The sequence below is a fragment of the Anoplopoma fimbria genome, chromosome 4 (assembly GCF_027596085.1).
Source record: "Anoplopoma fimbria isolate UVic2021 breed Golden Eagle Sablefish chromosome 4, Afim_UVic_2022, whole genome shotgun sequence".
NCBI classification, from domain to species: domain Eukaryota; kingdom Metazoa; phylum Chordata; class Actinopteri; order Perciformes; family Anoplopomatidae; genus Anoplopoma; species Anoplopoma fimbria.
This window is the reverse complement of record NC_072452.1, coordinates 23,975,859-24,000,846: the sequence shown is the minus strand read 5'-3', so window position 1 is coordinate 24,000,846 and position 24,988 is coordinate 23,975,859. Positions and strand designations below refer to the sequence as shown.

The 24,988-nt window shown below is 40.1% G+C and overlaps 1 protein-coding gene across 6 annotated transcripts in view; it reads left to right on the top strand.

Annotated features, from left to right (window-relative positions):
- sec24b (SEC24 homolog B, COPII coat complex component) overlaps positions 1-24,457 on the top strand; it is a 27,024-nt gene extending 2,567 nt beyond the window's left edge. For 3 of the 6 annotated variants that reach the window (XM_054597519.1, XM_054597520.1, XM_054597521.1), the window contains exons 3-24: positions 140-286; positions 2,568-2,696; positions 7,393-7,476; positions 8,027-8,190; positions 8,359-8,546; positions 8,712-8,814; positions 10,178-10,304; positions 10,400-10,509; positions 11,228-11,340; positions 11,515-11,633; positions 12,576-12,631; positions 12,765-12,971; positions 13,567-13,690; positions 14,728-14,886; positions 14,964-15,137; positions 15,890-16,000; positions 17,266-17,441; positions 18,808-18,945; positions 19,160-19,264; positions 20,366-20,458; positions 21,089-21,192; positions 23,622-24,457. In XM_054597519.1, the coding sequence (XP_054453494.1) occupies positions 140-286; positions 2,568-2,696; positions 7,393-7,476; positions 8,027-8,190; positions 8,359-8,546; positions 8,712-8,814; positions 10,178-10,304; positions 10,400-10,509; positions 11,228-11,340; positions 11,515-11,633; positions 12,576-12,631; positions 12,765-12,971; positions 13,567-13,690; positions 14,728-14,886; positions 14,964-15,137; positions 15,890-16,000; positions 17,266-17,441; positions 18,808-18,945; positions 19,160-19,264; positions 20,366-20,458; positions 21,089-21,192; positions 23,622-23,736 (2,846 nt within the window). In that variant the 3' untranslated portion in view covers positions 23,737-24,457. The remainder of the gene's footprint in view (positions 1-139; positions 287-2,567; positions 2,697-7,392; positions 7,477-8,026; positions 8,191-8,358; positions 8,547-8,711; positions 8,815-10,177; positions 10,305-10,399; positions 10,510-11,227; positions 11,341-11,514; positions 11,634-12,575; positions 12,632-12,764; positions 12,972-13,566; positions 13,691-14,727; positions 14,887-14,963; positions 15,138-15,889; positions 16,001-17,265; positions 17,442-18,807; positions 18,946-19,159; positions 19,265-20,365; positions 20,459-21,088; positions 21,193-23,621) is intronic. The other 3 variants (XM_054597522.1, XM_054597523.1, XM_054597524.1) reach the window with 3 other exon arrangements.
- The last annotated feature ends 531 nt before the right edge of the window (positions 24,458-24,988 follow it).

Below are 24,988 nucleotides of genomic sequence, written 5' to 3'. Positions count from 1 at the left end.
CTGCAGTTTGTGGTTCTTTTATTTCCTCAGTGTCAGTCTTTATTCAGGAGTTAGCTCTTTGTTAAAGCAGAGTGCCATTCTCCTGTTTGAAATGTGTTTGTGTGTTTTCTTTCTTCTTTGTTGCCGTCCCGAACCACAGGCCACCAACACTATGACCAAAGCCACCCGGTTTCCCTGAGCTACGACTCCTACGGCGGGGTCATTCACAGCGCTGGTGGTGCTGCAGACGGACCACCTTCAGGAACCCCCTCCACTTCAGTCCATTCCTCGCCGGGCCGCCACCAAGGTAACTAAGACATTTAACTTCCTTTATTGACACAACACATTCAGAAAAAAAGTTTTTACTGCTCTTCAATGAGGCTGGTTGTGATGAACGGCAGCAATTGTTAAACCAAGGAATGTGGCATCTTGTATATACTTTATGTATGTTTCTATAAGAACAAAGTTGGATCTTGACTTTCTAAGTTGATTATGTTTTAAAAGAACACATTAATTGTGATTCATAGGTTAAAGATTTCTTTAAATGTAAACCCAAAAAAAACTTTTTCTAGTTGACTCCAACATGAAACTGTTTCCTGTTTTTCTGTTTCACTGCTTGCAGAAGAAACACCTCACCAGAGCTTTAGTTTCAGAAGGTGTCCTTTCGTTTTGACTTTTGTTGTAATTTGCGTTGAAGTGAAAACTTTCTAAAGTCTTTTTAACCTGCTTTACTTTGGTGTTTGAACAAAAAGTCATTAGAGAAAAAAATGACAGCTCTTGGTTTTGTTGTGCTCTGGATTTTGTCTTTTCTGGTGCAAACTCTTCCACAAGCCTTTGTTTAGTTCTACAGTATAAATGTTTGAAATCCTGCTCTAAATTTACAGTGCAAGTGTGTGTGTGAATGGTTTACATATTCACATCTGTGTGTGCTGCAGATTACGTGTGGTACATTTCCAGACACACACACACACACACGCACACTCTTTCAAATGTGCAAATGCGACTATTTATATACAATATATATACAAATGTGAGGGTTTCAGGATAGAACCTACCAGCCAGCTGCAGATTTATTTTGTTTGTCACCCGGACTTTTTCCACTGTCAGCTAAGCAGGTTAAGACCAAAGCACTCCTGCACCAGCTGCACCTGCATTTAATCATTATTTGGGTTGCAAAAACAATTGACTTTGAAGCTTTGCATAGTCTTAACAAGAGGTGTTTAAAGCCAAATAACCAAAACATTACTCCAGATTGTTCACTCTCTCTCTGTGTGCTTAAACCAGTTTACTCTGTCCCAGTGGTATTAGCCTCTGGCATCATGTTATACAGCAGCAGGAGAATAACAAGACAAACAAAGGACACACCTCTCTTATAGGCACGTATTAAAAGGCGTTAAATCAAGTGGTTAAATCCATTTGAGCTGGGTAAAAGCGCACATTGAATGCAGTGGTTCTGATCATTGTTGCCAGCTTTCAGTAATGTTTTTTAAATTTGCAAGGCTGTGGAAAAATACATGTTTGGTGGAGCTTGTTGGCCGATCAGCAGACATTTGTCTGTGAAAACAACATTGAGGGAAATAAAGTCCCACATCTGCAACTGCTCATCAGCTTGTCACACCAAGAGATATTTAATGACTGCTTCACACTTAATTCTGTGTACATGCAAGGTTTAAGTTATGACCTTTGTTGTATCAACTTCTCAGGCGGCCTCTAAAATGTTGTTGGTTTCATGTAGACTTGGATTAAGAGTTTCAGTTAAGCAACAGGCTAAGGAACCCAGCTTTATGCAAAACAAGTTCAACCCTCTCTCTCATCGCTAGAAAATTCAAAACATCTAGGCTTTCTTTTCTGGAGGGTCTATGACTCCTATGCATGTAAGCAAAGAGCCTCTGTATTAGTCTTAAAGGGACAGTGTACACAAAAATCAGAACTACAATTTTTCCTCTTACCTGTAGTTCTATGTATCAATGTAGATCGTTTTTGGTGTGAGTTGCACAGTGTTGGAGATATTGACTGTAGATATGTTCGTCTTTCCCTCCAATATAATGAGACTATAAGGCACTTGGAAAGAGAAGAGAATCTATAAACCTTGTTTTAAGCAGTTTCATGCAGGAACTTTTTTCATTCTACCAAAGTACTCCTGCTGACTGTATCAAGGAAGCGTGCATCTACTCCTGGACGAGAGCCTCCAGACGGGGCGAGATATAAACATTTAATGGCGTGACCCACGGCTGAGCTGTAGCATTATCTAGCCTAGTGGTGCTATAGGTGAGCTAGCTGTATCATTTAGCTATGAGCCTCATGTTCATGAGTGGATGCACACTTCCTTCTCTACAGCTGATACCTCCATCACTTGTTAACTCACATTTGATGAGTACCACTACAAGAGAGAGGAAAATATGTATTCATTTTAGCGTGAACTGTCCCTTTAAATGTAGTTTCTGACTAAATAGGGAAACCACCAGCTGGATGAAGTTAATGAATTGCTTCAACACACACTTTAACACACATCAGGTGGGATGAAGTTCACTGCCTGATCTCCAACAGTTTTCTCATGTGCCTCTCATGCTCCCCCCCCCTTCCAACAGGCATGCAGTATGGATATGTTGCTAATAGTGGAGCTAGCTCTGCCGCCACCTCAGGCCCGGCCACAGCGCACTCGTCATCCAGCTCTGAGGATGATGATGATGATGAGGAGGATGAGGATGAGGAAGCAGGTCTGCTTAAGCTTTTACCTCCCCCAAAACCCATTCATTACCACCTTCTCCATCCCCATAAACCCGTTCAGCTGTGTCCTTAGCTAGAGATGCTCCAGTCGCAATTTTCTCTCAACTTTATGTCTTCTTCGCTCACGCAGAAGTATGGCTGCACAATTAATCCAATATGAATCACGATTTTGGCTTTCCACAATTAAAAGAACATGATGGACTGCAACTATTATCGTTTAAAATGAGTGCTCCTCTACCAGGAAACACAGCTGCACATCCATTGACATTTTTTGGCTTCACTTTTGGGGAGCTGTCACACTGCTGTGAATAAAACTTTCCTGAAAGTTGCAGTTCCTACTTTATGGGAAAAATGAAAATGAAATGAATTTAGGTGAAGAACCTTATTTGAAGTCTTATTTTAATGCTAAGATTTGTACATTAACAGGAATGTGAAAGCAGTGCTCTTTTTATTTAAATGTGGAAGTGCAATAGAAATATTTTGTCCCTAAAAAAATGAATAATCATGATAAATAATTGTGATCTCAATATTGATTGTAATAATCTTGATTACAATGATTACATGATGCTGTGTGTGGTTGCCACTTTGTGCGACATGCATGGTGTGTGTGTGTCTGATCAATCGATGCATCTCTCTCTCTCTCTTTCTCTCTCTTGACATTCCCATGCTCATAAACTTTTTACAACTACTCAATCATTTTTTACTGTTGGTCACCATTTGTTCGCCACGTACCAACACGCTTAATCAGCTTGCAGCTCATCATCCATACTTCTTCCGTTCTAATAGTCTAATCAGATATCTCCCTCTGCTCTCCTTCTGGCCTTTACCCAAAGTTCACCCAATGTTTTCCCCCCCTCACAATCATCAGAACTGACACTGAATCATCTTTTAATCATCTGTGTGTACTCTGCTCTGTCGCTCCACCTTCCAAACTGAAATTACATTTTGTTTCTCAGAAAGGTGAGAGGTAAGTGGGTTAACGCTTCGGTTGATCTTTAAAACCGTTCTGTTCGTTTCTGCTTGTTTTAATTGTTATGCACCATCTAGCTCTCTCTCTCTCTCACTCAACGTTCTTTGGGATGTGATCATCTGTTTGTAGCGCTCCTCCAATTACCAGCAGTCGACTAACTGCGTTGTAAGAAAAACAAACCAATCAACGGGAAACAAATCAGCAACAATTAGGATCAAATGTTTAATAGTATAAGATATTTGTCAAGAAAAAAACATAGGGTCAAAATGCTTCAGATTTACGGTAATGTCCTTATGTAACACCAATATGTTGAACTTGCATAACTTGCATTGCAATTGCTAACAATCAATAAGGCTGAACTCAAAAAAACAAATGTATTCTGTCTAAAAAATAAGTATTTTTTACTTTTGTATGTGGACCAAATAACAGCGTATTGCACTGAGCTCAACCGGTCTATGGGGTGTGTGTGTGTGTGTTATGTACTGCTCAGGTGTTCTGATGATGACTCTCCCTCAGGAGTTGTGTCATCCTTCGGAGGTTAACAAGATTTTAAATTGAGCTTCTCTCCTGCCGGCAGCAGACCTCTGTGAACGTGTTTGCTGACTCGCCTGCTCCCCATGAGACTGAACGGCTGCTCAGCTTGCACTCGTTTACACCTCCTGATGAAAAGAGAAGCTCCTTTTTTAGCTTTCTGCTCTTCCCCCTGTGATCTCTTTAATTCTCCGAGGTCTCTCTCAGGTTGTCGGCTGCAACGAAATACCAGCTGTTGATTTGTGGACACTATGAGAATATCTCAGAATTGGGATGTTAATCACAAAATATATATTAATAATAAACCTTGTGTTACACTGTAATGCAAATACAGAAAGCAAATCAATCATTTAATCAATCATTTACTTTGTTAATTTTTTGATCACATTTAGTTGGAATCGTTCTTTTTGACAGCAGAATTGTGTAAGAAAATAACACAATATGATCATATTTTTAGGTTAATGGTACCACAAAAAAATTTAAAAGTTTAGAATATATACAATTTGTCTTTCCCAAATTTTGATTTACAATCATAGAATAAAAAGTTAATCAAGAATAAAGAAGAAACTATACTGGTAACAAAATAAAGATAGGTTACATGAATTTAAATTTAACATTTGGTAGAAATATTTATCACCTAAGGCTGCAACTAATGATTGTTTATTTTTATCTTTTTATATAGAAAATAGTGGGGAAAAAAGTGCCCGTAAAAATGTCCTAAGGACAAAGATATCATCTTCAAGTTGCTTGTTTTGTGTGACCAACTGTTCAAAACCCAAAATGATTCAGTTTATAATGATTATAAAAAGAAGGAAATTGTAACATTAGAAAAGCTGGAACCAACAAATTGATGTGTTGGTTTTTTTTTTGCTAGTAAAAGAAGTTCTAATGATAGGTTTAAGTTCTAGTTGGATGCAGTGCTTTCTTTGCCTTATGAATGCCAAACATGCTAAGTCAACCTGCCACTAGACCCAAAACGATTAGTCGTCTCGAGTGAATGGCAAAAGACGTACCCGTTGTCATGGCAGCGCTTGTTCAAGCACATGTTGCATCTTGTAAAACTTACAGTATGTGACCCAGAGGGAAATTTAGAGACTTTTTCCCCCCATGTAAACGTTGATTGTGTGAATCAGATCAGTGACTAATGAGGAACAGATTAGAAGAGGAACTGTGTCATAGTTCGTTTAACTCTTATGACACCTGGTTATCTCCAGCAGGAAGAGGAGGACGAAGAGGTGTCAGTAGAATCTTGGAGGAGGAGGAAGGCTAAGCTGTCCTGGTGTCCTCCTCCTTCCTCCTCCTCCTCCTCCACAGCAGATAATCCAGTACTCTGCTGGTCCGATTTAGTCTGACATAATTGGATCGCTTCCCGTCCAATGAGCTGTCTTTCAGCGCCTGGCGTGTCTTGGTTCGCTGCTGTTGATCCCTCCAACATGGATTAATGGGTTCATTCAAATATACTACGCTTGTAATCCTTTCTGGAAAACCCTGTTTATTATCGGACATGAGAGGAAACACGGCAATAGACCATAATGCAATGCACCCACGAGACTTATCTTGTTGTTGTTGACTATTTCATGGGGTACGGCAGAGAATCTCTCACAGAGAGTGGAAGCACGTTGCAAGACCTGTTGTGTTTTAATAAAGGCCGTAGATACACTGATAAGATGCAACTCTTTAGTTTATTGCCCACTTTCTCTCTGATTTTTTTAGGCATTCTGGGAAATGTATGAAATGACTAACTAAAGGTAAAAACGATGAAACAAGTTCAGGGAAAGCAGATTAAAAGTGACAACTCTGTCACAAATAATTGGTACTCTGTGGAGTTTTCTTGTAAATAAACTGTTATGTTTAATAATCACTAATATTGCTTAAGGCCTTGAATACATTTCCCTCATAAAACATCAACATTAAAGTAATGCATGTTATAAAGTGAGCATTAGAGATTATAGAAGGGAGAAAGACAGGGAATATGTCTGTATGTGTGAAGTAAACATGACAAACTGTATCATTTATTTTTATTTTCGGAATTTAAAAGCACAGCAATCCAAGAGAGGAACATGACACAAAGAAAATCCCAGAGAATAGCACTAATAAGCATTATTAAAAACACTTATTTCTGAAGTGGTCCTCGATGAAAAGAAAGAAATGGATGGAAACAAACAAATTACAACACAAACATATTCGTTCCACTTGCTATACCACGTCCATGGTTCAAACTCCTTCTCTTAAAAAGTGAACCATCAACACACTGCATATATCCACCTTAACATTTGTTTTAAAAATGACCTTTGTTTGGTTTTGTTTTAATATGCAGGGGCAGGTTGTTCCATAAGGAGACTATGGAAGAAATGAGCTTCTTGAGCTATTTTACTGTAAAACACTGCAGGACATAATGTTTGCTCCTGTGTTGGCATTATGTCTGCTTCTAACCATGTCAGCTTTACAGTTCATATATTTGTTATGTGAATTATATCAAACAAAGTGTTGGTTGTTTAAATCTGTCTTGATTTCTACTGGTCCGGTATTTGTCTTTAGAGGAGAACTGAGCATTGATCTGATAACATTATTCTGCAAAATAGCTGAAGTGGCACTGGATTAATGATTCACTTGGGTTCAAACTGGGTTGCACCAACAATCATTCAATTTTTAACTTGATTAAATCATGTTTTAACTTTAAATCAGGTGGCACGAAACTTCAAAACTAGTTTAAGATTAAAAAAGATAGAATTTAAACCTCTCTATAAAGCCTCAGTTTAACTTTAAACCTAGATTTAATTAAATTCTGTCACAAAAAAATAATAATAATTAAAACTCAAGTTTAAAATCAAGTTTTAACTTTAAAGGGATAGTTCAGGTGTTTTAGAAACAGACAGGAGCACCGACAGGAGAGCAACGCAAAGCACCACACTGTTGTGGACGAGGCACCAAAACGTATTTAAGTATTTGAGTCATTCTGGAGCCATAACATCATCTTTGTAATCTTCTACTATTCTCTTGTTTCTTTCCTCCATGTTCTTCCTCCACTCCCTCCATGTCTTCCATCCTCAGAGGCCTGAACGCTTGTTCGGGACTTCAGTGCATCTTTTCATCATGTTTTCTCTCCTGTCCTCTCAAACTGTTTTTAATTATCTCTCTCTCTCTCTCTCTCTCTCTCTCTCTCTCTCTCTCTCTCTCTCTCTCAGGTGGTGACACTTCCTCTTCCAGTACTGGCAGTGCCTCTCCGGTGCCCAACAGCTACGATAACCTGGAAGGGGGCAGCTATCCAGGTATCACAAACATACTGTTCATATCAATAATAAGGCGCACACACACCAATATATCACATTACAAAACTGCTAACCAGGGTCGTCTTTGCTGTTTCTTACAGTCTATATATAACTCAATATTATAAGACTTCAATTAAGGTTGATGAGAGAAATGTATCATGTGTAGCCATCATCATAGATGTACCCCAAGTTAACGTTTTGATGGAAAGTGGGAGCAGCAAAACATACAAACTTATAATAAATAGTGTAATAACCAAATATTTTCCATCTTCAAAATATTAAATCTAAATCAAGCTAAACAAGTAAAATACATACGGGAGAGGTGATATGTTTCTGCAGTGAAAGGATGATGAGATGCACTTTTCAATTTATGTAAAAGCATGTGATGGAAATGGAACACATACACACACACACACACAAATACAATATCTCCAAAATGCACTTTGCAGCTACGCTAACCTTTGAACTCTCCTAATCGGGGTAAAACAAACCACCTGTCCTCCAAACATGCATCAGATGTTTTAAAAAGGCCAAACTCTCTCTCGTCCAGATTCCATGCCGCCCTCCAACCACATGACCAACCAGGTCGCGCCCTACGGTAGCTATGGTTACCCCGACATGCCGCCGGCCTATCACCAGGGACCGGCCTCCCTCATAGACTCCTCCCCCTCTCACGACCCGTACGGCCAGTCAAGCTACCAGCAGTACGCCCAGGTAAAGATAAAAAAAATAGATGCTGAGAAGTGTTTTATTTCTTATTTGCATTAAAAAACATTTTACCCAATCTTTTCTTGCAGCAGCCGTTGTGTTCTTGCCGCACTGGCACACCAGTCCTGATTTATAACGAGAGTAAAAACGAGTTATGTCCCCTTCTCTCCTCAGCAGCCGTTCCCGAACATGTCCCAGCTGTCTGCGGCCCTCGGGGGGCTGAGCGGGGTACCGGAGCTGGAGCTGGAGGCCCTGAGTCCGATCAACCTGATGCTGGAGAGGAGCCTGCTGCCCCCCAGGCCCCTCGAAGCCCCCGAACCCAACCTCAGCCCCGACCTCAAGAAGGTCAACTGTAGTCCTCAGTAAGTAAAGTGAAGGGGGTTTAAATATTGGGTTATAAACATGGCTGTTTAAAATTCCCTGTTATTTTAGAGATCTCTCTTTTTACATATTCCTAAACTCTCACTCTGTCACTGTCTAGTCTGTGTTACGTGATATCTAATGTGTTTTTTCTCTCTGTGGATCAGGACCTTCAGGTGTACCCTGAGCAGCATCCCTCAGACCCAGGCTTTACTCAACAAGGCCAGGCTTCCTCTGGGCCTCCTCCTCCACCCCTTCAGAGACTTACAGGTATGATGGGATGTTTAAACCCCCTAAAAAACACGATTAACAGTGGAAAATCAAGTGTATGATGTCATATACTATGCATTTTTTTTACTTTGAGTGATGCATTCAAGCTTAAAAAATAAATAAAAGTGGTGTTCTTTTCTTCTTGCTGAACAAAACGTGTAAAGCTTTGTTTGCAACAGAACTTATTTTCTGCAATAATCCAAAAACCAATGGAAAAATCCAGCTTTTTGTAGAGGGAACCAGTGCCAAAATACGTCATCCCTGCAGCTCTCTTTATATAAAACTTAGCAGTCTTTGTCCTCTCGTGACTACTGGACCGGTTATGAGTCTGTTGTAGTTCTTTGAGACTAACAGCTGCAGTGACAGCGGGACAGACTGGAGGAGTATGATGATGATGATGATGATGATGAGGTGCAGGAAGATAGGTGAGTGTATTTATAGGGGTGTTAGTTGATGTAGTGTCAGAGGGTATGAAGTGACGGAGAACAAGTGACTGTTCTGATACCACGTGAGACACAAGTAGGAAGTAAACACCAGCTGAACACTTGTGGTTTGGAAACTTTATTCACTCAAGCAGCAACGATGATTCGATGGCTGGAAAAACTTGTGAGCGGGTCAAGTGTTATTTTAAGCCCATTCACAGGAGACTCACAGGATAAAATATGATTTATATACACACAGTTAAACAGATTAACAGCCTTGAAACCGGCCGAGTGCATCCACCGTCTCCAGTGGACTGAAGCGTTTCATTTTTGGCAGCAGTTTAAGTTCACATTCACACTCTGCCTTCATAGTGGATGACTGGATGCAGGTTTCACACTCACTTCACACTACGCCACCTGCTAATTTCACACTACGCAAATCTGCGCTTGTGATAATGTGTGTTTTGAATTATAAAACAGACATTGGTTCTCCTCTACAGCTCCACCATTCACCCCTAAATCCTGGCACCGCTGATTATTTATTATTAAAAACATCTTTGAGTTCCGAAACAAAATGAGCTTGGTTTACGACCACTTCATAACCTCTCACTCCTTAGTGTTCAATAAATGGCCTATTCTAGTTAAAAAAAAAAAGTGGAAAATTCTCCGGAAGTCCTCGAGAAGACATTCATCGAATCAGAGGAGACCGAGACAGAAAACAAAGACTACAGTTCTAAAGATTCAACAGAAACAAAGCTTCTCTTCAGTCGTCCACCGGGTCATGAATAGAGAGGGGAATGTTTTGGAAAGGTCACGATTGAGACTTCACTTGAAAAGAAGTACAAAATGTAAAAAGTTCAACTCACAAAACACTTGTACTTTTCCTCAGTATTTACTCTTTTCTTTCTTTTTTCTTTTTATCTCTCTTCCTCTCTCTGCAGCAGTTACCGGTGATCACGTCCAACACGATAGTGCGCTGTCGCTCTTGTCGCACCTACATCAACCCGTTTGTCACCTTCCTCGACCAGCGCAGGTGGAAGTGCAACCTCTGTTATCGGGTCAATGACGGTATGAGTGCAATCATGATAAAAACTATTTTTGTCCTATAATTATTCTGTGTCCCGCATAATCAAACTTTCTCTCTTTTCTTTCTTCTTGTTCAGTTCCAGATGAGTTTATGTACAATCCAGTCACCCGGTCGTATGGCGAGCCCCATAAGAGACCAGAGGTACAAAACGCCACCGTGGAGTTCATCGCCTCCTCAGACTACATGGTAAGCCAGCGTTTATCCCCAAAGGATCTTTCAAAAAGTATGTTTTTATCTATGTGTCTGCCGGCACCAGAGGAACTCTTGAGTCCTAAATGCATACAGTACATTTGTGCACAGAAATGAAGAGGTAGAAATGTTTTTCTCAAAATGTAGAGAAATTCCCTTTTTTTGAACATAATAAATAAACTTGCATCACCACACAGTATTCATTTACTTCAATGTATTGACATTGAAGTCAAATATTATGTTCCGTAAATGTCTCTATGCCTACTATCTTTGTATTAAGATTGAGCTCACAAATATAGTTTATTTCACAGATAGGCGTTTCCTTGCGTATTCCTATCATATGATTCAGTTGCTGTAACCTTTGCCGAATGGTATTTCAGAATAGGTGATCAGCGTTGCTTGTTGGTGCTGTAGTGCAAAATAATAAAACCTTAGTTTTTAATGAGATAAGATGGAGCCCTCTCCTCTCTTCTTTCCCCAAACTTTTGGCTGTTTATGGAGTTGTGAACTTTCATGTGGTGTTATTGTTTGTCCACTAGAGGGCAGTTTTGTCTCTGTGCTACAACAATTGGAGGGAAAGGTGTTCCAGATTTATGAACTTTAATTTAAAAGAGAAAAGAAAAACAAACTGACACTTGATTGGAATAAAAATGAACTCTTATAGACTTTAGATTAGACAATAATCATGTATGGTTTTTTTTTCTTGTGTGTTCAGTTGCGGCCCCCTCAGCCAGCGGCCTACCTGTTTGTTCTCGATGTGTCTCACAACGCCGTGGAAGCAGGTTACCTTAAGTACTTCTGTGAATCACTTTTGGACAACCTGGACAAGTGAGTGCTTGTTGTAATACAATTCAACAAACAGTAAACACAGACATTTGAATTGTCAACCATCTTTTTTTATTATTATTTGTATTATTGCTTAAGAAAGAAAACAGATGGTTATGAACAGCTGTCGGTTTTCCATCTAAACCGGTTCTGACGAATGGTTGTCATGTGCTTCAGGTTGCCGGGGGATACACGCACCAGGGTGGGCTTCCTCACCTTCGACAACACCATCCACTTCTACAACCTCCAGGAGGGACTGTCTCAGCCGCAGATGCTGGTGGTGTCGGATATAGATGGTACGTCTGCTCACTGAAAACGGGCTTTAGATTGCAAACCTTTTGTTTTTTAACCTCTAATAGTTGATGGCAGCAGTGTCCAAAATGTAGCACTATTAAAGAAAAGGTTTATTTTAAAGCTTATCCAGGAATAAACAAGGTGTGTAAGACCAGTTAAGTAGTCAAGAGTCAACATTTAAGTGCTGCACATTTTAGCATCTGATCTTTATCTCACAGTCTTTTTGTTCTTTGAATTAATTAAAAAAATGATTTGGATTTTTCACTAAGATATGAATGACAGCATAGTAGGGCCATTGTTGGTAAAAAAATATTTAAAAAAGGAAATCCTGTGTCAAATATAAATAAATGAAAAAGTCCCAGTAAATTGTGAAGGAAATGTCTTTATTCTTTGATGTTTGAGTCACTGGGGGGGAAAATTGAGCATTTCACTGTACCAGTTTAGAGATATGCAGTGTGTTTTCATAGCATCTGAAGTGTTCAGAGTCTCAGAGAATGTGTGAGTTTGTTCTTGTAAATTTACCACTAAAGAAAACTCTCGTAAATTTGCAATTAAATCTAAAATAAGATCTCAATGTCACCCCTTTCCTCTATAATCTATTTTCTTTACATACAATTGCACAACTATATTAAATATACACATTGGAATACAGCCTGTTCACTTTAGCGCATGCTCCCATACAGTCAGGCAAGTTGTCAGGGCATGAAGAGAGGGGATGATTGATTTTTCTTTTATTATTGCTAACTAAATTTCATTAAAGATGAATTACAAATTGATTGATGATTAATCCCTTACCTAATGACTTAAAACATATTTAAATGATGCCTTTAATTTAATCAGGACACTATCCAACTGTGATTTGCACCACTGTAATGCTGATGGTCTTATTAAAAATCACCATAACTCTTTCTGCTGTGATCCAAATGTCTGTTTTTTTTTTTCAGACGTCTTCATACCGTCTCATGACAGTCTAATGGTGAACCTGAAGGAAAGCAAAGAGGTACAACCTTTTTGTTTAGTTTTTTTGCACATAAATATCTACAATAACACCGTGTTTACACTCTTTTCTTCCCATTCTCTCATTGCTCTTTCATTATTTCCTCTCTCTTAATTGTATTTCTTCCTCCCTCCAGCTGGTGAAGGACCTGCTGACGTCTCTGCCGGGCATGTTCAGCCAGAGCAGGGAGACCCAGAGTGCTCTCGGCCCGGCGTTGCAAGCCGCCTTCAAGCTCATGTCGCCCACCGGGGGCCGCATCACGGTGTTTCAGACCCAGCTGCCGACGCTGGGGGCCGGTTCGCTGCAGTCCAGGGAAGACCCCAACCAGCGCTCGAGCACCAAGGTACGAATGAGGCGGCGGTTAAAAGTCTGGGTTTCTGTGGTTGCTGCTATTTGGCATGTTTTTAACATTTTTACCATCCTACCAGTAAAAATCATTTTTAGATTTTGAAACAAGACCTCTAAATATTTGTGGTGCTGCTTTCGGTGTGATTTATGAATCCTAAACCAAACCATATGACTGATGAAATATAGCAAGAAGATGACTCAACCCTGCTGTGTTGATTTATACTCCTCACTTTAATTACCAGCCACAACGTATTTATTTCAGTTTACAGATGGAGCGTTCATCGAGGATCATGCTGAGTTAAAATCTGTGTTTTTGACATCCCAGGACTGTGATTTATTGATCTCATTATCTGTGTTGTATGTATGATCTGAATAAACTGCCAAGAAGTTACAGCAGTAGTGAGCAAAGAACAGATGGGCTTTCTTTCTTAGGAAAAGTTATTTTCTGTGAGTTGGCTTCTGTGCTTTCTGGAGAACTTTAGGAGGAAAAAAACGAACAAAATAATATTAGAAAATAGAAGAAAACATACTTTTGCAGAACACAGAAGGAGATGATTTCTTTCTGTAACAGGTCGTATGTTTTCTTCCAGGGAGTTCAGCACCTCGGCCCAGCCACAGACTTCTATAAGAAACTGGCCCTGGACTGCTCGGGGCAACAGATCGGGGTGGATCTTTTCCTGCTCAGCTCCCAGTACACGGACCTGGCTTCACTATGTAAGAACACTCCTCAACATTTCAACCTCAATGTCCATCTCTTTAGCCACAAAAGGGCCGTTTGTCTGTCTGGCCGACACTTTGATTCACAGTGAAATATCTCAGCAAATGTCTGATGGTTTAATGGGTCGAAATTTCTTCTTATCACTTTGTCACAAATTTCATTACAAATCCATCTTTTGTGTGTCATTCAGTGGCTGTGGGCCTGAACCGGGAAGGTTTCATTCATAACGTTGACACTCAAATTCTTAATCAACATTTGACTGCTGCAAAGATTTTTTTTATTCATTCAGTTTTAACTCTGTGTATTTCTGCAAAGTTAGATAAAGATCAGGCCACACTAATATTATTACTATTTTACTATTAGTAGAATTAGATTCCAGCAGTGGCTGCATAGAATTGTTTCCAACTCCTGTGATCAAAACATTTCCAATAACTCCAGAGTGTTTTTTAAGTCAAAAAGTCACAAATAATTTAAAACAAATGGATTTATTCATTTAAAAAATTGATGGATCTTAAATCCAGAATTTGTTGGCGTTAAGCCTTTCAACAACAACATTTAGACAGCAGTCAAAAAGGTGTTTGCTCAAAGGGAGGAATACACTGATAGGTTGTAATCATTAAAGAAAGTTGATTCAATAAAAAGGAAAAACTCTTATAATTCGATTAATCTTTTAATTCGAATTGAGGATTTTGTTGTCAGATTGTTTTGGGGGGACAGAAATTCAAAGCTTTATTTGAAAAATTCAACGGAAACTTTGAATGTAAAAAAAATTTGGTACACCCTTAATGGGTTCTAATTGAGGCCCAGAATTATGGCATAAAAAGCAATAAAACATTTGTTGTATCTTTTCAGAACACTACTGCAGCATTATCCTCTTATCAATTGTTTATTCCCTCAGTCAGTATTGATGTGTCATAATTGTCATTTATTTTCCAAGCTCACTACAGCTGCTGTCCTCAGAAACACATTTTTAAGCCTATGAGCAAACATTTATTATATATTTAATAAATACTTCTCCTCTCCTCTTCTTCAGCATGTATGTCCAAGTATTCGGCAGGCAGCATCTTCTACTACCCCTCCTTCCATTACATCCACAACCCGGCTCAACTAGAGAAGTTCCAGAAAGATCTGGAGCGCTACCTCAGCAGAAAGATCGGCTTCGAGGCGGTCATGAGAATACGATGCACTAAAGGTAACCGAGTCCTCAGAGTCAGACGCACACGGAAGCTCTGTTTTTGGTTCCTGCCCTCACCCTCTGCTGTCCCTCAGGTTTATCCATCCACACGTTCCACGGTAACTTCTTTGTGCGCTCCACCGACCTGCTGTCCCTGGCCAACGTGAACCCGGACTCCGCCTTCGCGGTCCAGATGTCGATAGAAGACTCTCTTGCAGACTCGTCTCTGGCCTGCTTCCAGGCTGCTCTGCTCTACACCTCCAGTAAAGGTACACGACAAACCCTGAGATGTTCAGGAAGATTTTCTTCATGACGTCATGTTTGAATTTGAGCAGGGATCGATATTCAGGGAAATCGAGAGCGAGAGAAACCAATCACAAGAATCCAATGATGATATATTTGAACCTGCATACTTGTTGAATATAAAACTCATTACAAGAACATTGGCACCCGACAAAAACAGCTCCTCGCACGCCATGTACCTGAAAAATAGAGATGTTTTCTGCTGCATCGATATAGAAACATAGATACCACGTTTCGATCTGAAGTGCGTCTGTGCATCCGCCATATTGGAGCGGTCAAGATCCACTAGTAAATTTGGTTTCTTATAAACATGAGAAATCGATGCAGACGCCGAGCGTACAGGTACATCCGACCTTGCCCCAGCTGCTGCTTCTTCTGTTGTGTTTTATGACGGTTGGCATTCATAAGTATTGCATTATCGCCATCTGCATCTGGACTGCCCCTTGCCCCATCTATTCCAGCATTACTATGGCCATGTGTGAAAAGGTGCCAAAGGGAAATCTTCCTGGATGTAGTGCATGTGTGAATAGTGAAAATCTCGAGCTGTGCCTGAAAATGACTGTTGTGACTGACTATTTACTACTAAATAGTGACTTTATTTTTAATTAAGACCCTTGAACTTTCACCTGCTCCAGCAGCAGGAGCTTGTTGTTTTGTTGATGATGCTAAATACAAATAGTACTACTGTATCTTACGATTTATCCTTCTATCCCGGTAGGAAAACGGCGGATCCGGGTCCATACTCTGTGTCTGCCGGTGGTCAACCAGCTGAGTGACGTGTACGCTGGAGCTGACGTTCAGGCCATCACGTGTCTGCTCGCCGATATGGGTGAGTCTGTCGAATAAACCAACTACCAGCTTGTCCACGTTGGGATGTCACGAGAGTCATAGAGGCCAGATGCTTTCCCTCCTGGTGGATGTAACAAGGACTACAAACTATCCAGTAAAAGACTACAAAACCCACAGTCAGCAGGGCAGTCAGGACAGTGTTTGCTGCCCAGCTGAACTATTTAAGCTGATTGTCCTTGTGAGGGAGCTGGAAGGGAGTGTATGTAGGAAAGAGAAAATGGTTGCTCTTATTATTCTTAGTTGTCTTTTAGCGCATCTTCCTCGTGTCTGACTGCTTTTCAGCGACGGATATGAGAGAGAGAGATGTGAGAAAGAGGTGCGAGGACGGAGGAGCAGAAGCTTCCTAATGATAAATCCTTGGCGTCAGTCTAAAGTTATCAGTTGCTTTGAACTGTGCCACATGTGGAGGGGTGGCAATTATACATCACACCACTTGATATTAGACTTCCCTGTAGGACACACCTGTGTTTCCTCGCTCTAAGCTCCTCCAGAAGCATCCTCATCTCCTCAAGGTGCATTTAAGGGAGATCATCCACAATGAGAGTGAAGGGGGGAACAATTTTCTGGTTGCGGGAGGAGAAAGGATGCGAGGAAGCATTAGTTAGCATAATTAAAAGCATTGAGATGGTCAGGGAAGATCAGCGCTTTAGTTATGTTACCAAGAAGACAGCGAGTTAGAAGAATTAAGTTGACTACCCTGAGCCTTCCTCTTAGCACTTATTGTATTCGTATCAGTTCGTTGCACTTATTGTATTCGTAGTAATTTGGCTCTGCACTATACTTTTGCTCTGGTTTATGCTTTTAGATGCTTGTTTTAGAAAGGAGATGCACTTATGACTTCTGGTGACTAGTAGTTCTCTTGAATACCTATGTTGAATACACTTATTGTAAGTCGCTTTGGATAAAATCGTCTGCTAAATGACTGTAATGTAAAAGTTGACCTGTTCTGAGAAGACAGTAAACCCTAAATTTACATTGTAAGACAAGGCTTTACTGTCTTCTTTTCCTGCACCCCCTCCTCCAAAGCTCCAAGAGAAAAGCTACTAAGACTTCTCAATGTGTTAATACACATTACAAGGAAAACATGGAAATGATAGAGATTCAGTAAAGTATAATAATTCTCCTTAAAGTAGAAAACAATGGCTTAAAAAACACAACAATATGTGCATTTTCAGTCCTCAAAATGAGATGCAGGCTTCAGAAAGGCTCTGACATGTCGCACTATTATCCTCTCTCGTGTTCCAGCCATCGACCGGTCGATAACGTCCAGCCTCTCCGATGCCCGTGACGCCCTGACGAACGCCGTGGTGGATCTGGTGAGCGCCTACAAGAGCAACGTGTCCAACCTGCAGCAGTCCGGCCTCGTCATCCCCTCCTCCATGCGCCTCTTCCCCGTCTACATCCTCTCTCTGCTCAAACAGGTGTGACTCGTCAACACAGGTTTATTACAGGCTGTGGACACGCATGAGATACTGTCACACATTCCACATTAACACCCAATAATCCACCTCCACACCAATGTTACACACCCTCAAGTATGAACTGCTTTTACACCATCTCTACCCCTCCCTTTACACACACCCGCACACAATAAAAGCAGAGTTTACAGTCATACAGCCTCCCATTATGTTCAATGACCGTGTTCATTCATACATCAGGGTGTGTCCACTCTGACTCATCCTCACGCTCTTTTTGCGTCATTTAAGACTAATACCCCTACAGGTCTGACCGCATCAGTGTACATACACCCTTAACATTTAAAAACACAGTTCACACCTTTTAAACACTGTGTCAATTCAGAGACATCAGAACAGTTCACTGTCACTGTTTAATCCACCTTTATTAGAAGTTAATGATATTGAGATAGTATTTGAAAGTCCTTAAAAGGATAGTTTGGATGTTTTTGAAGTGGTGTTGTATAAGGCACTTCTCCATAGTCAGTGTATTACTACAGTAGAGTTTGGAGAAACAGAAAGGAGTACCACAACGAAAGCAAAGGAATGTACTGTTGTAGATGTACATAAGAAAACTTAAAGAATCAATATCAGTTTAAGTGTACGCTATATTTAGAATGTTTTCAATGCTTTACCTTGCCGTCTGACAGCCTTTCACAAAGAGGAACAGAAGCCTTTGTATTAATCTATGCTCTCTTCTAAGCCACAAGACTCCATTGACAAAAACACGGTAGAACATGGTGGTTGCTGATCTACCACTGCCTCGATTATTGTGTTTCTTTAGTGTTTTAAAGGGTCAGTCCACATTCACCAAAGTCACCAAATAACACCATCAAACTAACCGATCAAGGCTGTTTTGGTCATAGAGTCTGGTGACTTTGAAGAAAGCATAGAAGGATACAAAGACTTCAGTTCCCCGTCGGAAAGTATTCTAAATATGGCATACACTTAAACTAGTATTGACGTTTTTAGGTGTCTAAAATACATCTACAGCAGTACATTGCTTTGCTTCAATTGCTGGTAAGCATGTCTGCCATCCAAACGAAGGGGCGGGCCAAAAGTTATTTTAATGTAGGTAAGACACCGACTAAGTACCTCAAACAACACCACTTCTAAAAATCTGACCTTTCCCTTTAAGCAATCTAATCAAAACTCTGTCTTCAGCAGATGTTGGAGACGTTAAATGAGAGTTGAACATTTTGTCTGACGGTTATAACCTGCAGTATCAGTAACTGACTGATCAGGCTTGAAAACAGGGAATGTAAAAATAAAAACGTATGAAATAAAGATAAACACGCACATTAAATATATATATTTATGTATTTCTTTCCAGAAAGCCTTGCGGACGGGCACCAGCACGCGGCTGGACGAGCGGGTCTTCGCCATGTGCGAGTTCAAGACTCAGCCGCTGGAACAGCTGATGAGGATGGTTCATCCTGACCTCTACCGGCTGGACAACATGTCTGACCAGGTAGGACACGGACCAGACTGAGCTACTGACTGCTGTTTGGAAGAGTCAGATTTTTAAAAAAAAATGTGAAGTAGTTTCTCTCTTTGTTGACGTCACTTTTTAAGCTACTGAAATAATTACTTTTATTTACATACATTAAAAACCTGTTTTCAAATGGTAAACCTTTTCAGTGTCCTCCAACATATCTATTTCACTGTTTGCGTCTCACCTGCAGGGGGCGCTCCACCTGAACGACACCGTGGTTCCCCAGCCTCATCTGCTCCACCTGTCCTCTGAGACGGTGAGCAGGGACGGAGCTTTCCTCATGGACTGTGGAAACGTAAGCTTTCAGTATTTATTCATAACAGTCTCTGAGGGGATGTGGCTCTCCAAGGGTTTCCTTTAGAATCTCACAGATGATGGTTATTTCTCACATTTCACACAGATCTCTATATATTGTCTTGTTTACTTTCAAGTGATGGCTCAGGCAAAGATTAGTTTAGCTCTTTTATGGACGTTAATTATGTCATTATAAAGCTTAACATAACAACAGCAGCATTACAGCTTTTCTTTTATGTAGCATGATTTGATTGAAGAGGAATTTCAATCCTGACAAAAAATAAAGTGCAGAGATCAAACTGAATCATTCATATCGAGACATTGATGGTAATTGTAGTTATTTGAAATGTGTCAAAACAGAAAGAAATGTCATTTAAAGGAATACTTCAACCAAAAAATGACCTTTTTTATATCAATTACTCACTCTGTTATCTTGAGAATTCACAGGGAAACTTAGTTTTTCTCTCATGCCTCCGAGAATCAAAAAACTCTACAAGAGCAAAAAGAAAAGTCTCAAAGAGCTGTAGTAAATGGGGTCTGCGTTAAACAACGGCAGAACTATATCAAAACATCTATTTACAAACTCTCACACAACTCATGTTGTTTAACCCTAGTCTCATTTATCCAGTCGTGTTCTCAGTACTTCACAAACACATACATCTTTGCTAAAACTTTACTAGTTATAACAATTCTGCGTTCACCAAGGAGGAATGTGAGCAATACAAAGTTTTCTTCACAAATTAAATGTAAAACAGAGTGAGTTATTGATATACAAATGGTAATTTTTTTGTGTGAAGTATTCCTTTAAAACTATTAATTTAGCTTCTCAAAGGCCTCATTCCTTGAACATATATTCTCACTGTGAGCGATACATCCTTCTCAGATTTCCTCCCACCAGTCATTCAGTTTGTGACTGTTTAACTTTTAATAAACAATACCTAAATTGTTTTCTGAGCCTTTTAACTTTTAGTGTTGCTCATTTAGTCACAAATATGTTAATTTGTTATAGAGAAATACTTGAAACAAACTTCTCGGGGGATTTAATCTCTATATATCATGAACGACAAGATGCTCTTTACTGACTCTGTGTTTCTGTCTGCAGGCGTTTTATCTTTGGATCGGCAAATGCTGCAACGACATGTTCATCCGAGATGTTCTGGGCTGCCCCAACTACACTTCAATACCCGCCAACATGGTCAGTAAGACTCTTAACTCGGTTCAAGCAGCCGTCATTTAAAAAATAAAAAAAAGATTTCCATAATTTAAAAAGTAGGTTAAAGGTGATTGAAGGTCATGCTTTATACTGAGGAGGAGATTTCCCCACATCCAAAAAGAATAACTGTGATTATGGCAACGGTGGTATTGTTTTACACACACCGCCCAGTTGCTGCATAAGTGATGCAATGCAGCATTTGCACACATTTGCCCTGAACATGAGTCACAGATTTGCTCCACAATAGAAACAACACAGCAATTCTCTCAGTGTTGTTAAAAAGAAAAACAACTCATGCAGCAAAAAAACCCAGATTTGCTGTGGTAGTCTTTTTTAACTGTGCAGCTACCTAGAAAGCTCTGTCATTACCACAGTGTGGGCGTGATGGTGACATCCAGAACAAACCTCGACCGTCAGCACTTGTTTATGCTGCTTATTGTATTTTTTTTTGTTCTAGAAAGGGAAGGGGTCAGTGCATCCCAGAGCCACCTACGAGCAGCACATTTTTGCGCCGCATGTTTCTGGTAACTCCTGTTGTGTAGGCGAGACGGGTGAAAACAATGCAGTTGATGTTTTTTGGTTCCTCCCCTCTTTCCTCTCTATGAATCCCAGAGTCACATTCCTGAGCTGGAGACGACTCTGTCTGAGAGAGTGCGAGCGTTCCTCGACTGGCTGCAGGACAACAGAGCGTTCAGCACCACGATACACGTCCTCAAGTAAGCACTGCCGCACATCTGGATTAACGTGTGACTTCTACTAACACACGCACATCTTCTGACATCCAGATGCTGGATTCAAGAAAGCCCTTCTTTTATTATTTTTACCCTTCAAAATTTGGTTAAAATCTTTTGCCACTTGACCTCAAATTACCGTAACAGCAAAATTAGTTTCACTTCCTCTTCCACTATCGTTAACAGCTGCCAAACATCAGGGGGGTCCATCGGTTCCCACGGTAGTGTGACAATTTATTAAGTTGAAGTTCAGCAGAAGGGACTACAAATTTAAAGGTTTTATCTTCTGAGTAAAGGGCTGAGATGAGGGAGAGGAAATATGAAAATACATCCATGTTGTTGTTTATTTTTGTTTTGTTTTTAGAGCTCTGAAGCAGCCAAACAATCTTCACTTTGTTCTTTGCTCCACCTGAAATGTTTTAAACTAAATGGTCGGGCAGTTCATCCTGGCAAGCTTGACAAATATATAAGAAATATATAAATGCAAACAGTCAAAATCAGAGATTACAGCCCTATTGAGGTCAGAGGTCATGATCAGCCTTTAGTGGTGTTTCTTAGGCTTCAAGCCTCGGTTATGCTTTCCTCACAGCTGAAAAGGAATCGTGAAGAGGAAACGTTTGGATTTTGCAGGTTTCTTCTTGCGGAAAGCATATTATTTCCAAAACTGTATGTAGGCGACTTTGTATCGCGTCTACAGCCTGGTTTCAGCCCTTCTGCGTCCAACTAGTTAGAATACTTCAGATGTGCACAGAGAGGGGAAAACAAGCAACGCTCGCAGATGCACCAAACATCAATTATTCCTTAAGCTGTGGACTAGAGCTGAAATGATTAGTTAATAAATACAACAAAATCAATTATTGGTTAAAGTTCTCGCATGTCAAACAATGCAAGCTAGTTTGAAGAAGGTGCTTTCTCGCTCTGGTGAGCTGTGACATGTTTTCCTCTTTTTATTTTATTCTACTTAAACTATTAATCAAAAATAGTCAACAGAAGTTTTTATCTCGAGGCTTCTTGCTGGAAACGAACTGGAGACATTGCAGTTACAGTTAATGTGATTTTCCACCAAGAATCCCCCGACAGATGAATCAGTATGAAAAATGATGAGCAGTTTTAGCCATATTTCATTGTCCAATTCCCCTCTGACCCTCATGTGACTCAGTGTGTCCCTTTTAGTTAATCTGTTAAAGAGAAAAAGCTGACAGCCCCGTAGACGTCGTTGTTGTCAGCATTTCAGAATTCCATCACTGTGCTCTCGACTGTCACAACACAGAAACCGGGTGGGACCAGTTTTTGTGTTCGACTGGAGTCGTTCTCCCGTCTGAGGTTCACAGAAAAAAAAAGAAAACATTCCCAGTGTAAACACACGTCGTAAACAGCAGTGAGGTCATTGATTGACAGCGGCGGTCACGTCTTCCACGGGGAAGGCATTGTTTCTGTTTCCTCTCTCTCTCTCTCCTGCTCTGTGGCACTGCATTGTTGCTCCACCACACGTTACGCCACACTGTTGTCGTTGTGGAGGAGATCTGATGTCGGGGCAAAAAGACGGAGGATGTTTGCATCATTATGACTGATGGAAATACATGCGATGAGTTTGATGAGATTTCTTGAGAACGTCGTTCAAAAAGTACATAGTTACTTTATAACTGAAACACGGGGTTAGCCTCCAATAATAGTAAACGATAAAATAACAATATTATGTAAAAGCCTTGAGTTTGAACTTCATATGACTCATTGTCAGTTTTGTGTGGTTTTGAAACTCATTTTAGGATTTTATTGTTTAGTTATTGTTTATTTTCTCAATTAGTTGTTTTGCCTATAAAATGTTTAAAAGGTAAAAAGTGACAAATGCCCGTATATGATTTATGCATTCAGATGTCTTGTGTTATCCAACAACACTCCAAAAACCCAAATATATTCAGTTTATTATCATAAATCATAAAGAAAAGCATCAAATCCTCACATTTTCAAAGCTGGAACCTGTAAATATTTGGCATATTTGCTAAAGAAATAACTGAAATGATTAAGGAATTATGAGGATATATGCCAATTAATGTCCTTTTTGTTTTACTTATCGAATAATTGTTTCAGCTCTAAATGAAATAGTTACCTAAATGGACAAAAAGCACCAGCTAAACCCAATGTCAAATATAAAATATAGGCTTCAAATTTCCGATCAGATTTGTACGATCAGAAGTACTTTGTACTTAATTTTAGTTAAACTTAGTTAAACTTTTTTCAGAGTTCTTGTCTCGTCTGAAGTTTGTCTTATTTTTAAAAGGTTTATAATATTTGCTCTAATAACAAAAAAAACTGTTCAGCGATACCCAGCCTTACATAGAATTAAATATTCCAAACCTCAGTGCTTCTTTATCCCTCTAACCCCCTCGTCTTTGTTCGTCTTTTTTCTCCTGCAGGGACGATGCATCGGCTAAAGCTACTTTCTTCCAGTACCTGGTGGAGGATCGGTCCGAGTCGGCTTCTTCCTACAACGAATTCCTGCAGCACATTCAGCAGCAAATGTCCAAGTAGGCTCGCATCAATACAGAGAGAAACTTTGATGGCCGCTAGAATCCTCAAACCAGATGCCAGAGTACAGATTTCGGGGCCTCGTAGAGTGAAAACTAGCGTTAGAAAAAGACGGACACCCATCGCTCCTTCAGACCAGTTTTAGCGAGGTGGGTTAGCTCCCGTTTCCTCCAGACAGTCTCATTTAACAGATCCACCCTCCCAAGGTCATTGGTCAGCTGGGATTTGACCATCAGAAGGAGGAGGAGGGTGATAATTGTAGAAAAGAGTAAATAAATAAATGAAGAAAGGGGACGATTCCACTTATAAATGAATTATTGAAAGTGTCTCCTCGCTGCCTCTCAACCACTGTCACCCCCGTTTAGCCTCTCGTCCACCCCTTCACTCCTGAAACAATAAGGGGAAAGTCGAGCCAAGAAGATGCCACCTCAACACGTCTTTATTTAGATTTGTTTTTGTGAGCCTCACATGTAGCTAGTGCTGTTTTTTTTTTATTATTGTTTTATAATTTATTCCCCTCTTCACTCCCTCGTTTGTTTTTTTTAATACACTGGAGAACAGAAACGAGCATTCCTTCTGTTGTTTTTTTTTTCCGGCATGAAATACGAAACGCATGTCACCGTTTTGTTCGCTGCTAGTCTGAGCATAGACGACAACCGTCTGTGTAACGGGAATATAACTCGACAGTGGTTGGATGTTGAAACCCCCCCCCCCCCCCCCCCTCTCTCTCCTCTGCTGTGTTGTCGAGATCAAAGTCCCCGTCCCCCCCCCTTTACTGTCAACAGTCTACTTTTGATTTGTTTTTTGTTTTTTTCCAGGCGCTAACTGAAGTTGCTATTCACTTTGTAACTATTGAAAAAGAATCTTTTATGTGCGATAATTTATGAACCAGCTTATTAAATAAAAAACAAAAACAGAGCTGTGCTTGTTTCATGTCATGTTGCAGTGACATTAGACATAACCAGGATTTATTACACTGCCGTTTTACATACAAGTATAACTTGTAATGGTTTCCACAGTCCCGTGTTCTTTCAGTGGCTTTCTGCCTTTTGTCTTTGAAATCGGTTCATGTCACGAATCACAGACATCATGTGACATTTCAGGACTTTGACTAATTGCTGTCACGTTTCGACACGTTTACATCATCCGTCACTCCCTCCACTTTACATCTCAGTCGATCTCATGACTCCTACACACATTTTATAGCAGCATAAAGGCGACACTAATATTATTGGTTATACTATTTGTAGAATCA